At 31.9% G+C, this 16787-nt stretch overlaps 1 protein-coding gene across 1 annotated transcript; it reads right to left on the bottom strand.

Annotated features, from left to right (window-relative positions):
• Positions 1-1994: 1994 nt before the first annotated feature.
• LOC148623131 (sodium/glucose cotransporter 4-like) lies at positions 1995-15357 on the bottom strand. The gene is made up of 15 exons (XM_088573673.1): positions 15065-15357; positions 13209-13280; positions 12598-12702; positions 12304-12363; positions 11829-11933; positions 10962-11067; positions 10546-10626; positions 10077-10282; positions 9533-9668; positions 9257-9364; positions 6369-6519; positions 6026-6194; positions 4568-4783; positions 3453-3582; positions 1995-3015 (listed from the first exon to the last, which is right to left on the bottom strand). Exons 1-15 carry the CDS (start codon positions 15170-15172, stop codon positions 2810-2812), a joined length of 1959 nt encoding a protein of 652 aa, XP_088429799.1. The 5' UTR covers positions 15173-15357; the 3' UTR covers positions 1995-2809.
• Between the last annotated feature and the right edge of the window lie 1430 nt (positions 15358-16787).

Raw genomic sequence — 16787 nt, forward strand, 5'->3', positions numbered from 1 at the left:
CTATAATTATCATTTTTATACAAGCCAAAGATTGGTCATGCAGAAAACAACAGCCCCGTGCAGGTCCGGGTGTTTAAAGAATAGGCCTGTAGCAGCGTTAAGCTTGTCGTAAAAGGCGACTAAATAGTGCTCAGAACCCTAGCCGGGGGCTAGGACGCTCTGCCCACAGAGCAACTGGGATGTGTGCCCCAGGTGGTGGAATGGGGTACCCCTGGCGTGTTACATGCTGGGGTTGTCAGGCTATAATACGGAAAACCTGACCGCAAACCATAGTGGTGCACCGTGTTGGGAAAGATGCCACGTTCCTCGCACGTTATAGAACCCTACTGTGGTATTTTCCCGGAGTAGGAACCATAGGGCTCCGCCACAGGAGGCTAAATTGCCCGACCCTACCCACCTCTCCCTATTTCCAGTGGCCATCAAAATTTGTCGACCCAATTGTCCTTGTGTCCCATCCCTTTTTCATTTCATCATCATTTCATGTTCATTTTATCATCAATTTCATGTTCATCGTCTGAATATAGCTGAAATATTGCTGCTCGGACGTTAAACCCCAACAAACAAACAAAACAGAAAACAACATTTTTTTTTAAATTAAAGACATTTAAAATAATGCCATGGATGTATGTTCCTGATTGAAGTATAAGTGTAAACAGATTTCTATTTTCGATGAATCTTTAAGGCTTTGAAGTTTCATTTTTAATTTAATCTCAGGTATGCTATTTTGATTGTCTATAAAACATGTTTTCATGATAGTGGAAAAATAATGACATTAGGAACTTCAGAGGTTCAATTATTGAAGCCATATTAAAGACACCTTAAAGGACAACCATCTTTTTTTGGCTATAAATTGATTTCTGCGTTGAAGATCACTGACGATTGGGTGCTGAAAAGTTAACTTAGCATCTTAAAAATATTATCAGAAACAACAAAAACCAATTGTTTCGATGTCATTATGTAAACAATACACATGATTGATGAATTGATTTACAATGATACTTGGTAGTACAGGTAGTACATCTGTTCTTATAATGAATACTTAATTCTTATTATTAGACGTGAGACAATTTACTGTTCAATCATAAAGTATTATGTCAATCAACAGGAATGTGATCTGGCGTCAAATTATGGTGATTTCTAAATCTGTAATTTTGCCCTAAGCTTCAATGCTTACTCAACCATATGATCTTCATAATCATTAAGTCAAGGTTACTTTGGTTTAATAGTTATTGTTCTCATTAATGAACCCTGAGTTTATTAAACATTTGTATGAAATTAATATAGTTTTCATTAGTTTTAAAAATACTAGTAGCTACAGTTAAATAAGAGGGGAAGGAGATATCAACATCCAACGTCAACCAGTGTACTCTCCGGGATGACAACATACATGTCAACCAGTGTGCTTCCGGGGACAACAAGTCATTTTATTACATAAGACCTCAACAACGTATAAAAATCCATCGTGATCAAACGTAAAAAAACAAACGAAACAGAGACGGAACAGACACGTTTTTTCAATGAAGACCTTATATCAAATGGTATATACGGTAGTAAATTAGTTACATACACTAGTAAGTTGTAAACCTAATTGCATAGTTACCACTGCACTGAATAGTCAAGCGATCAACCTGTACTGACACTGGTAGACCAAAGTAATACAATTGGAACATTCGGTGTCAAAGATGTTAGGAGCCAGATTACTTTACACTTCCTATAATTTGTACTAATATGTTACACAGAACATGATGAACTGACTACACCTGGTACTAGTCAGGACCAGGTTAAAATATTATTTATTAAATATTATAAATCGTCCAATTTGACTGTTTTGTTTGATTGCTTATGTGTTTATTGCAATCAACGTGAATTGGATAAAAAAACATATACCACGTCAAAGTAAACGTTGTATATGACGTCTATATGTTTTGTTTTAATATATTCCATTCAAAAGCCTTTTTTTTTTCAACTGGATCTTCTCTTTAAATAAACAACTATTGAGAGTTTGATTACTTTTAATATGACAACCTTCCACACCACTATCAACTAGAATATTATTTTTATGCAAAATAAAAACTAACAGGAACATTTAGATGATAATTCATATCGCTTGTTCGCCAATTTGTTTTATAATGATATTCTTTAGCTATATACATTTTTAACTGTGTTTTCATTTGAAGCTTTATATGTGATGAACCTTTGAGTTTCACTTAAAAAACAGTGCTGATTATGATGTAAGTAAAACAGTGGAAATAACCCTACCAAAATGTGACCAAAAAAGTTTCAATAAAGGGTAAGAGTAATCAAGGGAACCAAGGTTATAGCGGTAATCAAAAGAATGTAATCCAGGTACAAAGAATTCTTCAACACTGGCCCTGAGTGTATACCATACCCTATAAATAAATAAAAAAAAAAATCGACCAAGATTTAAAAAGGCTGGAATTTGCTAGCTTGGGACAGACGCACAAAATTCGACGGGATTAAAATAGCTTAAAGGGGTCAAAAATTTCCACTACCTCTAGCAAAAGCAGAAAACATAGCAAAATAAACGATTAAACTTATTTAAGATAATTTTAGAATTTACTTAGAATTTACAGAGAATATATATATATATTAATTATTGTCAATTTGTTGATAATTACGTATAATTTACAATATATAATCGGTAGTAACATTTTCCTTGCTTTCTTAACACGATGATTTCTTTTTGAATACTTTAATTTGCATTTTTTTCATACAATATATATAATGTATAGATATATTTATATAACAATTATAAACATTCAGATCTAGCTGATATGCATAATCAATATCAAGCGAAATAACCCCACAAAAATATGCCGATACACATTAAAACAATAGCGTTAATATTGACAAATAACTTCCATTTCGGCTTTTCTTTTATATGTGTTAAAAGTCTGATTTGCTCAAATTTGTCCTCTTCTGTATGAGTGTGTTCTTGTGGTTTTTCATAACCACATATGAGGTAAAGTATCTTTCTCCAGACCGGAAGTTTCTCTGTTAAACATAGAATGTACCATTATATGTTTAAGACGTGGTTAAAAGGAAATGCACAATACATGTAATTTCGAATAATTAAATTGAATTTGCAACAAACTTTCTAATTTGATGTCACCCTTTGAGCAAGCAAGGTTATTTTATATCACCTGCTCAAAAGAAAGAAACATTTTAAAAATAAAACGTTACTAGCTGTAGTTCATGAATATGATATAATATTTACAGTAGGAAATACTTTTGAATTATGACGTCTGCATTTTAGATATTTTCATTGATGACATTTTAAAAGGATAAAGGAAATTAAAAGCTTAAACCAAAACGGTGATATCATATACCTTTAATCAGAATTGTAGAACTGTAGATCTTTAATTCAGTTGATATAAAATTGTAAGTCTAAATTTTTACATTAGCTGAATCAATAATATTAATAGTATTACCACCAGCATCAGAGTGTTTAGCTAAACGTTCAGCTTTCAAACGATCTGATTTTTCTTCCCACAGTAGCTCCTCTGTGAATGGTTCTCTTTTCTGTGTACTATGACGTGACCACCAGGTTAAACGAATTAACTGAAAACCCGAAATGAATTGGTATTATCAAACGGTTTGAAGCAAAAAGTCCACGTACTACTTTTGAAAAGTGATCAATTTCGTAAGTTCGGAACGGATAAGTATGTATTTGTATATTATTCTGTTATCTATATTGTATAGGTAGATTGTCTCTGCTTCCTGTTTTTATTGTGCTTGAAATTAAAGGGGCAACATAAGCACCTTATTCTACCTCATACCTTGATATTAGCTTGTACATAGATAATACCGGAGTTTGAAATCGAAACTTTTTGACAAACATTATGATATTTACTTCCCAATTGTAAATGTCCCTTTTCTTAGTGCCAAACATACCAATATCAAAAGCTTAACGAGTATACATTTCGCAGTTGATCCGTTACTTTCGCGCCTGTGATCCGTACGCGGACTTTTTCTATAGAGCACGGGTATTGTCAAATAAACTTCTTTTACCATGGGTACTTTTAGCCTTTGTTAATATTATCACTACTAAGTTTTACAGTCCTTATCACAATTTGATTGACCAATATGAAGTTCCTATGGCACAGATAAAACAATGTGTTTTTAATTAGATTCCACGTCTAATCTCGTCATCTTGCCGAACTTGATACTTACTAGATGCAGTGGTGTAGCTACTTTGCAATAACTGTGTAGGAAGTCAAAGGATCTAAGTTATATGATTCACTACAATATTTATCAATTACAGTTATGGATCACACTACCGAGGACGTCTAAATACTCAGAGATACATTTCATTTCCTTTGAAATCTTTAAGTATATTCTTGACACGATGTTATTTTTTTGGCATGATTTATTGCTATGATATATAAAGTTCAAGATAAAATGTTCCGGCGTTTTACAATTATAGTTGGTATTGTCCCATGGTAATATTTGATTTTCTTGATCTTATATGACTTTTTCGGATATATTTTGGATAATCTTCCATCATTTCCCTATATTGACCTCATCTTCATCTAATCATACTTACATGCTTTTCATCTATCGGATCTGTAATGTATGAAATAATCACAGTGGCAGTTATACTGATGACAAACAACAGTATTGTGAAATGTAGAAAATGTACTTTTGAAATAACAGCAGGTCTATGATCGACCTCTCCACAATGTGGAGATCCATAACCAAAGTCCAGTCCCATACGAATCAGGCCAACGATAAGCCCAATTATCAGTCCCCAGAAAGCACCCTAAAATACATATAGAAGTAACTTACAGATAACTTATAATTAAAGTTGGTTCAAATGTATATTATAAGTCGTTGTAATTGTGTTTGATAATTTGGAATTATTTGTTAAATTGTAAAAATTAACAATTATATAAGACAGGTGCATAATGGCAATAGCCAATAATTCTTTCATAAAACTCACCAAGATGTTTATAAGTTAAGGATGCAACAGTTCAATGGGCGCACAGAATGACACAATGATAGACGGACAGAAGGAAGTATACTGATCAAAAAGCGCAAAGGACATGATAATGCAGCAACAGTCGGGTATATGAGTCCTATTTTATTTTGATAAAGTTCATCGCTTGTTCGTTATCGGCGATCAGTATTTATTTGTTCGGCGAAAAATTCCTTGTTCGAAAAAAAAAATTTTAAAAAGAGGTAAAACTTTGTCGTATATGTTAGTTTTCTCTTTCAGATTCAACTAAAATCAATATATTGGACATTCCTTAATGACATGTTTTCATTCATAATTTTAATAATACATTAAATTTAGCGCTGGAACATTGCTAAATGCATCTTTATATGTATTTAACACAGAATTCAAACGTAGAACAAAAATGTTTTAAAACTTATATATAACATTAAAAACAAAAGTGTATACAACATATTATATAATAAATCTACAGCTGTCAATAACCAAATTTGAAGTCTTAAATTCGTATAGTCCTGTTTCTAAATGTATTACGCAGGGCAAACTAGCATCAATTTTCTGGAAAAAAATTACAATTTCTTTAAATTCAGATGAATTGAGATATTTTATGCCATGATCCAACTAAATACCAACACCAATAAGCATAAAATATTAAAATTTTCATTAAAATCTGACAATTCATCACAAATTATTGGTAGCTTGCATTGTATTATATATTTAAGGCTACAACATATTTGCATTTCCGGACAAAAAAACTGTTCTGGTAAATCTGTCAATTTATTTTAAAATCTTTGTTTACACTTATGTTGTCAGAAAAATATGACTGAAGTAACATGTTTTGTGAAAGAAGGAAGCATGCATATACGTAGAATACGGTAAGAAGCATTAAGGTTTTTAGGAACATAATAATTGTATTCTGAACATCTTGACTAAAACTTCTCGACAATTAATGTCTTAGATTTTGAATTTAGCAGACCCTTAAAGGGGTAACGGTAAAAAATCAATTTCGTTGTAAGATTTCAGATGGCATCCGATATACAGTGTATATACCTTCTCGTTTGTTCGTTTCCACAATATTGCCAATAGAAAGAGAGACAACACTGGCGGTGATAGATATCCAGTAACAGACTGAATGTAATTGAACAGTTGTCCACCTTGTGAAGCCTGAAGTACAGGTATCCATACTATACTAATTGCAACTAGCACAAGTATAAATATTCTGAAAACCAATGAGAATGAGAAAGTAGGAATTACTATATTGAAAAGACTATGAGATATATTGGTATAATTTATTACAAATTTCTTCATTCATAAATACGAGAAATAAAAGTAATTATTTTAAAACCCAAAATCTGCTTTGATTAATCGTGTAGAATATTTATCAAATAGGTACCTTCCAACTACAAGTAATTCACCGTCCGAGGCACCAGGTCGTATTCTATGCCATATATCCATGGTGAAAATAGTACTGGAGCTATTGAAAACAGAGGTCAAGGAACTCATCAAGGCAGCCATCATTGCCGCTAACATTAGTCCTCGGAGACCTGAATCAATGCGATAAACGATTTAACAGTAGTGTAAAGCAACATTAACTAATATTTAAACATAAAGATTACAAAAATGTTACTTGTGAAAAGTCAGGATTAAAAAGACAATATTTGTAAATAGTATTATACCCCATCCAAAGAGTAGGCGGTATAGTGGAATCACTTCGTCTATCCTTCTGTGTGTCCGTCCAAATTTTGTTGCAAGTATCTCCACTCCATATGGATGGATTGAATTAAAATTGGTGTGTGGCTTTATACAGAAAGGGCACACGTTGTTAGTGATTGTGGGTGCTTTTCGAAATCACCTTCTTATTACGTTGGACTTTTCCATTTTCCACTGTATAGCATACTAGAGAATACTGTAGTCACATCAATCTCGTCACCCCATGGATTGGTTGAATTCAAATTTTGCATGTGGCTTCACATAGACGGGCATACGTAATAAGTGATCCTGGGTGGAGTCTGATATCAACTTCCTGTACTATTAGGGGTAAACATAGCAAGAGAACGCATGCAACTTCGGGATTTTTTTTCAATGGGTTCCTTATGATGTTCTTTGTTTTGTGTGTCTGTTTTTCCTGTCTGGTTTTGTCTCTGAATTGCATTCTTTGATTTCTGCAAGAATCTTGGTTTCCTTGATTACTTTTCAATTTGTTTTTGGTCTTATTTTACGGTTAATTAAATTTAGACTTCCACATATACAACTATGAAATTCTAGTCTTTCTAAGAATAATCATGGGAACCAAGGTTATAGCGGTAATCAAAAGAATGTAATCCAGGGACAAAGACCAGACATGGAATAGAGACAAACACAACAAAGAACATAAAGTAACTAAAATCATACATACAAAGTAACAAAATCAAATGAGCAACTCGGACTCCACTAAAAAACTGGGAGGATGGACCAGGTGCACCGGTATGGTAAGCGTCCTCTGCTTTTTTAGAAACACCCACCGAGTTGCGCATAAAAATTGAAGTTCGGGGTAGACGAAAGAGGAAAGAAAAATCCTTTATCTCAAGTTCTTTCGGGTAGATGCGGTGTATCAAATCCCTTAGGATTGTTTAAAGATAATACTTAATCTATATAGCGGAAACTGAGATTAAAGGATATAGCTAAACGATATTCTTCTTTTCGGATCAGATCAGCTATAAAATCAGCTTTATAAGAGTGAGGGAATAGGTCAGAAAGTAGAAGAGCACAGTTTGTTCCCATTGGAATGCAGACCGTTTGTTGATAAACGCGTCCACCACACTGTACAAATATGTTGTCGATTAAAAATTTTAGCATTTTGTAAACATCTTGAATGTAACGTTGCTAATTACATTGAGCAATAGGGATTATGGAGCTTATTCACTTAAATATGACCAAGTCTTGATTTTTGTTCTGGTTTCAACTCTTTCTGGTCAAGCAAAACCTGTGGTCTGTCATAACAAAGCTAAAAGACCAGGAAAGGCTAAAATCAAAACCAGAACAGATAAATGAGGCATTGTCTGAAAGTAAGGAATAATTAACTTAAGATTTATATGTCTATTGTAGTTTGCATATATGACATACCATCTTGAATAAATGGCAAATGCTACCTCATTAAGTTCCAGTTTTTATTATTGACAAACATGTACTTCATTCATAGAAACTAGAGACGTTATCTAGTATTTTGGTTTAACCCAGGTAAAATATAATCTGATTTTGAATAAGTAATATCTGAACAAATATTGTACAGCTATAAATTCAGTAAATATTCAGGTCGTTCAAATTTAAACACGTTTAATATTCATTTGTATTGCCAGTATTTGGTACTTAGGTCTATCGGTCAACAGAAATATTTTCCCCAAAGAAAAATCTAAAGGGTAACCTAATATGAAACGACATGAAATATTTTTCAATGAACCAAAATAGTTTTGTATATTTTAATTCACCTTATTGTGGAACATTACTTGTATGAAAGTTATAAATTTACTGTCTACCACCTGAGAACAGGGCGATTAAATGAGTGATAATATTTAATCTGGTAACATAAAACATTTTCAGCGACTTCATATTTGAACAACGATTTGTGCATGTCAGTTATGCTTTTCAGTAACGTTTCTTACATGATCCGCTAAGGGCGTTAGAATTACGGAGATAATCAACTGAGTAATATTACCGAAAGGAAATAAGCGACAATGTTCACTAATTAAAAGAACAAGATCAAAATGAAGTGTTTACTGGGTAGTTAAACATTTAAACATAACTACTCCTACGGACGGATTAAGGGAAGTTAAGACATAGTGTATACGTATGTTAAACACAATTATTTGAAATTAAAATTCAGTTTTGTATGACTTTTAAATCATAGAGTTTAACTGCAATGTTTGCTTCAACTGTAATTGATAAAGAAAAGGTATAAAACTTTACAATTTGGATCATATTTAGTTCCACTTTAACATAATAAAGTTGTTAGCTTATATTTGGGCATCATTTCTTGCACAATCCTTATGTATCGATGGAAAGTAAAGATCAGGTTGCACGCAAAAGGAGCCCTAGATATATAAACATTAATAACTTAAAACAATTCTTTATTCTAGAATGCTCTAATCAACCATATAAGATACAAAGACAAAACAAATGAATATTTGTATATAAATACTCGTCAAAACGACAAACAAACAAAACAAAGAACTTACAGACGGAAGAAGGGAGGACAGAAAAATATCAATGGATGGATTCAAAACGTTGAATAAAATAAACATTTACCTTCTGGCATCAACTCTACAACCAGTTTAGGGTAAGCTATGTTGGAGCATCCTGCTTTATTATCACACACAATTTTACAAACTTCAGGATCAACACATCCAACTTGATCTACCAGAAAAAGAAACAATAGAAGGGAAATGTTTTACAGTGATTGGATCATAATTACAAATTAACTTTAACAAATATTACGTTTTGTAACCTTGCTGGCATGTTGTAATCTGAATTTAGAATTTATATATATTTGTCAAATTAATGTACAATTAATTGCATACATACCCGTGAATAATATTCTACTGATCATTCCTGGAAATACAGTAGTAAATAGTGGTAAAATTTTAAGATATGCAGCCATAATTGACCCTCCTTTTACATGGTGCATATTCTTAGCCGCCAATGATCTTTGAACCAATACCTACAGATAAACAACAACTATGGAAAATTGGATACAAGTATTTCAAACAAATGAATAAAGAGAAAATCAAACATGTAGATATAAGAAATTATAGTTACAAAAAGTTATAAAGTAAACAGAGACTTATTGTTGATCCATTTCATGTTCACACACTGCTGTTCATGATTTTTTGCCAATGTTCATGCAATTCATTAAAATTAAAGTAGTCATAGATAGGGTTTCATGTGCATTAAATTAAGGCACTTAAAACAAGTAAACATAAGTTATTATTCATAAGTATCTCTACGGTTAGACTATAGTTTCTGATATTTAAATGCTTATCTATGAATACATGCTTTCAATTGTGGATGTATGACAATTTAACTTTTTAATCTAAATTCTTTGAAATCGACATAATTTAGTTTTAACCTGATCAGAACAAAAGTACCAGCAGCTCAGAATGGAGATACCAATTATATTACCAGGCCATGGTATGTCACCATTTACTGGGTCACGGAGAAGATGGAAAGCTTCGTTGGTAGGAAGACCACACGATGAACCGTTGATTAGAGGTGATGGTATGGCCTCCGGATATAAAACATAAATCTTTTCTAATCCACCGACACGGATGAAAGCTGATTAAATGGTAAACAAAACATGATCAATAATCAAGTAAAGGATTTTATAAGTATTGACTCTACAAAGGTTTCAATCAAATCATTACTAGTTAATGTATCGATTAAAAAGCATTTTCTTACTAGTTTTATATTTTATTATCGGCTCTTCAGTGTTTATTTTTATATCATTCATACATATAATTGACAGAATTTCAGATTTTCTTGAGTGTATAGATGCAAAGAAATGATGTATTACTTTTAACCATTTGTTGCTACATTACCTAAGACCATAAGAACAATTGAACCAACAACCATAATAAGAGTTTGTAAGGTGTCAGTGTATATCACAGCCTTCAGTCCACCTACAGAAAACAAAAATAAAGTTCAAACTAAGTAGTTAATATAAAACTTCGTGAGCAATTCATAGGCTTAGCTAACTCCATGCATATACAAAGATATTACATTGATTAAATTAAATTGTAAGACTAAATTGTTTTGAAAACAATTGTATATGCATTTCCAATCCCTCTCGCTATTTGCATAAACAATGAACGTCTTGTTTTTTTTTTCAGAAAACTATTGAAAGAGAAACTATACACAAGAAGTACCTGAAGCCAAAAATACCTAATTTTACCTGTTGTAATATCATTATAAATATGCCCGGCAATTGTCCTAGTATATAATTTACAATTCTTACCTGAGACAGTATAAATTGCAGATATTGCCAAGAGAACAATAACACCAGTATAGAGATCCCAACCCACTGATTGTTGGATGAATATTGTTCCAGCAAACATATCAACCTAGGAGAGGAACAATATTACTAAATTTGATTTGTGTCGGTAAGAATGCATATTATATGAAAAAGTGACTATCACATTTGTTCTTTAGAGAATATCAAAAATACAGTAACAAACAAAAGAAATAAATAATTTCTATACTTTTACATGATATTTTGGGGATGTCTAAGAGTAATCACGGGAACCAAGATTCGAACAATAATCAAAAGAATGATTTCCCTGGATAAAGACTCTACAGGGAAAATAGACACACACAGGAAAAACTTATAATAACTAAAATAGCACGTATAGGGAAACAAAAGTAAATTAGCAACCCAGACTCCACTGAAAACTGGGATTATGGACCAGGTGCGCCGTTAGCGTAAGCTGGAAACATATTTAAACAATATTCATACGTTCTGTATTATGGGAGGGTCGACAAGTAAACCGAATAAAGATGCTGTGCATTTTCAAAATAGAACGTTTTCCTTTTTTATTTGAACAGTTGCTGCCAGAAGTTGTTTTAAACTTATAATTTGATCAAGTCAAATAAATAAATAAATACATGTTTACCAATATCCGATATTAGTTGAAAGAATTTTTGTTTAGCTTATGAATTGTGTTACATTTTAGATTTCACGCAAGTTCATGTTGACTTATTGTGCCTCGAAATTTTAAATTACAAATTCAATATAAGAAAATGGTAATAGGTAAAGTGTATTAAACAATATCATTTGGCACTATTGATACATACTCCTCAAAAGCTTTAGCAAAATCCAACTTACAGAAATTTTTGTAAAAACATATATCAGCAATGAGAGAACACTCATATACACTTGTAGTCTTTGACCTCCAAATCTCTTCTTCAGATACTCGGGAAGTGTGTATACCTATAATGGATTGAATTAAAAGGGTAACTTCGACGTAATTTAATGAGCTATTCAAATCCCTAATTCTATGTTACAAAAAAATTCCTATTACTCTCTGGGTATCTGTGTAATACACTGAACTTATTGTTTCATAATTATCTAACATTTAATTGTTATTCATGATATAATACTAGCTATAATATAGCGATAAAAAACTTTGAAAAAAGGTACAGAATACACTACTCAACTATGTTGATTAAAGTATGCTATTTTAATGCCGGAATTTATTGTTCATAAACAAGTTTTCAGGCAAGAATCGATAACATCGTTGCATCATCAATACTACACGCTATTGCTCTTTGATAGTCAGTTGAATATTTGTTTATCTTACCCCACTTGCTATATATACTGGAACGAACAACCAACCAAGGAGAAGTAGGCAGAACAGACCCTAAAACAAAACCGATAGACAAACTCAAACCAATAATTAAATGATATTAGCCAGCAAAAGAAAAGTCTAAAAAAAAATGGCATAATCAAGGCAAAACACAGAAAGTTGGAAACAACCGCAATGGTCCTGACTAGATACGGGTATTTCTGATTGAACTTCAACCTGTTGTGAGTTCAAATGATTTTATTACTGTAAGGTACTTACAGGTATATGTATCTTGAAAAGTACACTCACGTTTAGTTCGTAGCTTGACACAGCAATACCATTAGCAGCCCCTGTCCCAGCTAAACCAACAAAACTACCACTTCCAATGTTACTGGAGAACAATGATGCCCCAATCTGTTTAATATCATAGTTTACATAAAATAAATTTAAAAATTTTTTTTATGCCCATTCTTAAATTAAAAAAAACTGTTTTATGTATTGCAAACGTTTTAATACTTATAAATTTAATATTAATATTGTTTTTGTTGTAAAACGTTGTTAATATAAATCCACATGCAGTGATACTATTTGGGCGTCAAGATAAAAAACTGTACGATCATTTATTAATTGTCGCTACGAGTTAAGCATGGATGTTCATCAACCACTTATCGCATATTAGTGGCGTGCTTTGAATTAATACTCTTCTTAATAATAAGTAGTTTCAAAATAAATTGATAGTTATGGTTCTTACATGCAAATACAAATTACGCTAAATATGGCTGTGGTGCCAAAATAATGTTTATTTCAAATGTGATTAGTAGAAAATGATTCATCCTGGTATTTGATACAAAAGTAATGTATTCACTTCCCTACACTGAATAAGTGATTTTTATCCAAAACGATTTAAAGTTGATATTTACCGTTATCCAAATCATATCTCTGCCAGCCAAAAAGTAACCACTGATGCTCCCTCTCTGTGTCTTCCATGTTGCCTTCAAACACAATTGGATAGAAATGGTCGTTATATATAAACAAAATTTCTAGTTTTCGTTTCTGTTTTGTTTCTGTTTATTGTTTGTTTCGTTTGTTTAATTACATCAAAACTTCAAGGACAAACATGAAAATTAAAATCTATTAAAACTTTAAGGGAAATTTAGAAATAGTCTAATAAAATGATGCACTAAAGCGCAACATGCAAAACAGAAACAAATTAAAGCACATAATAATGTCATATGATAATTACACCTTCAAATTAGAAAAAAAGAACGCATTTCAACATTATTCAAGAAATCACAATACTTAGATATCCATACGGTTTTAAACATAATCCAAATGGCTTACTCTAACTAACTTCTTGCATTGAAATGTTTGGAATGCCTATTAGAGATCAACATGACTTGCTCTGACGAATTTTATTTTGAACAAAAATATGTGATGGTTAAAAGTCAACATGGCTTGTTGTACGTAATATATTCATTTTGTTCTTTTTTATAAGTAGAATTGGAGGTCAACATGGCTTGCTCAATATGTAGTTGCTATTGTTAAGTCTGCGAAGGTTCTTCGGGTGGGAGATCCTTAATACAGATTTTTGCGACTTTTTGTCCCACCTATCTATTTGGTTTTACCATTTGTTCACAATCTGTTATGTTATGTTGTATTATTTGTTTACTTTTTCTTATGGCTTTGAATAAATGACCTTTCACTCAAATTTTTAGTTTCTATCAGAGTAATACTAATGTCCTTTGGCATTATATATATATATCTACTTTGTTTGTGTCATAAAACTTGGCACAAATATCTTAATGTTTAGCAATTACATTATGTTTCCAGTCTTGCACATGTTATATTTACAAATGTATATATATAATGTGATAACAAAACAAGGATTTCAAACTTCTTGTGACCAGTTAGATAGTTCGTGAATAAAATCTAAAGCTTAAGACGTTAAGACTGATTATTTAAACTTGATATATATAGTTAATAGAATGTTATCCAATGAATTTTATCTGACAAAATATTCAACAACCCTTTCAATGATTTTTAATTGTTATAAGGTTTAAGTATAATTCAAAATTATGTTTTATTTGAGCATGGAGCCTGTATCTTCCTGTTAGTTCTGCATGATTAGATTAAATACAGAAAACACCTTTAAGGAATCTGATGCAGTCTTTAATGATTTCATTCATAATAATAAACTAATAAGTTAAATTGTTATACATGTTATGTCGTTAGTACAGATTATATTTACATAAAAGGAGGAAGATGAAAGTATCTTGGTTCTCCAGAGACAAAACACAGCAGGGAACATTCAAATTAAATGTCAAAAACAAAAACAAAAAGCAGTAAAAAGTACCCGTAGAAACTAACATACCAATCCACAATAAAACAAAAAAAGGCAAAATATGTTTATCAACAACCTCACCAGTCGGTGAACAACAGATGTACTTTCTGGGCAATGTGAAAAATTTTTCTCAATTGTGTTGGCCGTTTGGTTAGTTTAAAAGAAGAACACACTCGGCTCAATAGTTTTGTAACTTTATCGTTATCATATGTTTTCATGTTAGGAAATATCACATCAATATTTTTATTTGATAATCAATTGTAAAGAGAAGTAATCCAAATTAGAGACGAAGACTGTAGTCAATTACTATCATTATTGTTATAATATGATTATAAAGCGCCTGCTTAAAGCATTTGTGAAAAACATATCAATGATACTTTAGAAAAATATAATTTGATACAATCGCCTGCATGTAATATTTAAATAAATTCTTACCCAAATGCCTGTTGCAAGACAAAGTACTAGATATGCCACGATAACAACCAAATCCACAGTTGTAACTCCAGTAGCACTGAAGGCACTAACAGTTGTATTACCAGCCATGGCCTAACACTGACATACACTTAGTTGTTCTCTTATCAACTCCTTCTTTTTTAATGCTCGTCTAACACTCAGTATACAGGTGAAAAAGATAACTTTGTTTAACAAATAAAAACTGAATGGTTTTACAGATTGTCAATGAGCTTTTATTCTTTGATATCTCCAATTTATTTACTGTATGATTACTATGTGTTGTGTTATCAGGTTGAATAATTGTATTTATGGAAATGATAATGAATTAATGTTTATCCACCTTTTCATTAATGCAAGCAGGAAGCCCTCAAATAAATATAGAACAAGTTGAAATCATCCACCGACTTTTATCTAAAACGACAAATATAGTTTACGATTGAAAGAAGTAAAACAATAAAAGTTTGCATGAAGAACTAATATTGAGTTGTTTTAATCTGTACGAATAATTCTCTTGTTTTTATTCATTCACATGAGTATTTGATAAATAAATCTTTCAATCGCCCTTCATTGATTTTATTACTTTTGGGCCTCCTAGAGCTTACGTAAAGGTGTGTATACTTGTTGGAGTCCGTATAGTATTTACTATTTTGTGTTTAGGTTACGCTGTTTACGCTGATGCATTTGATTTGTTGCGTTTCATCACAACCGTTCCTTTTTCATATAAATATAGTAATATTTCAATTGATTGATATTGAGTGACAGTGGTGTTTACACCAGCAACAATGAAATGATTTCAAACAACAGATGATTTAACTTTGCAACTTTTAATTCTTTATTATTTGTTTTGAAACATCCACCGAAATGCTCGTAATATGTCACGTCCGGAGTAAACAAAAGACAAAAGGAAGATTATGACACGGTAAACATAATGCTTCTCATGGTGCAGATGGATACACTATAAAGATCCGGGAGTTCATAATGACGACCATATAATTTCTGTTGTGATGACTTTAAACTTGAAGCAACATTACCCTGTTCAAGAAGCCTTATCGTAAGATGTCTATCGCGGTATAAAAATTCTGTGTAGCTACGGCAAGCTCTAGAATAACGTATGAGTTGTGATATGAAAACTCAATTCGTAGTGATAAAATAATATTGCCATAGATGAATGGAAATTTGACAATACGCAATGGGTAGCAATCGCGTTAGTCGTATAGTTTGGTGACCTTGCTCATATGTTAGTTTTACTTTCCTATCGATCCCTAAGCGCAAATCAAGATATGTGGCTGACTTCGTGGTGTAGTGATCTATATCTCAATCCCTTTGGGATAGATTTCAGATTTTAAAATATATATATATATATATAGAGAGAGAGAGAGAGAGAGAGAGAGAGAGAGAGAGAGAGCAGAGTAAAGCAAGTTGATTGAAAATGTCACACATCAAAAGACCTGCGCTACAAGAATTGTCAATTAGTCAAAATATTTCCTTGAATAATGTACATGTGTAAGCTCATATCTGTGCCTATTTTAGCATGTAAGGCAACAGTTGTATAAACAATTGTCAAGTCAAGTTGATTTTTGAAAAATAAACTGTTCAAACATTTTCTTGTTAATGTAATAAGGATGCCATAACCAACTTGCAATTCATCTATAATTGCATCCTTCATTATAAAACAATGAATGCCTTAAATAGATGATGTCAAATT

Source organism: Perna viridis, chromosome 3 (genome assembly GCF_037379345.1).
Source record: "Perna viridis isolate PV_CMFRI_1.1 ecotype Kerala chromosome 3, ASM3737934v1, whole genome shotgun sequence".
NCBI lineage: Eukaryota > Metazoa > Mollusca > Bivalvia > Mytilida > Mytilidae > Perna > Perna viridis.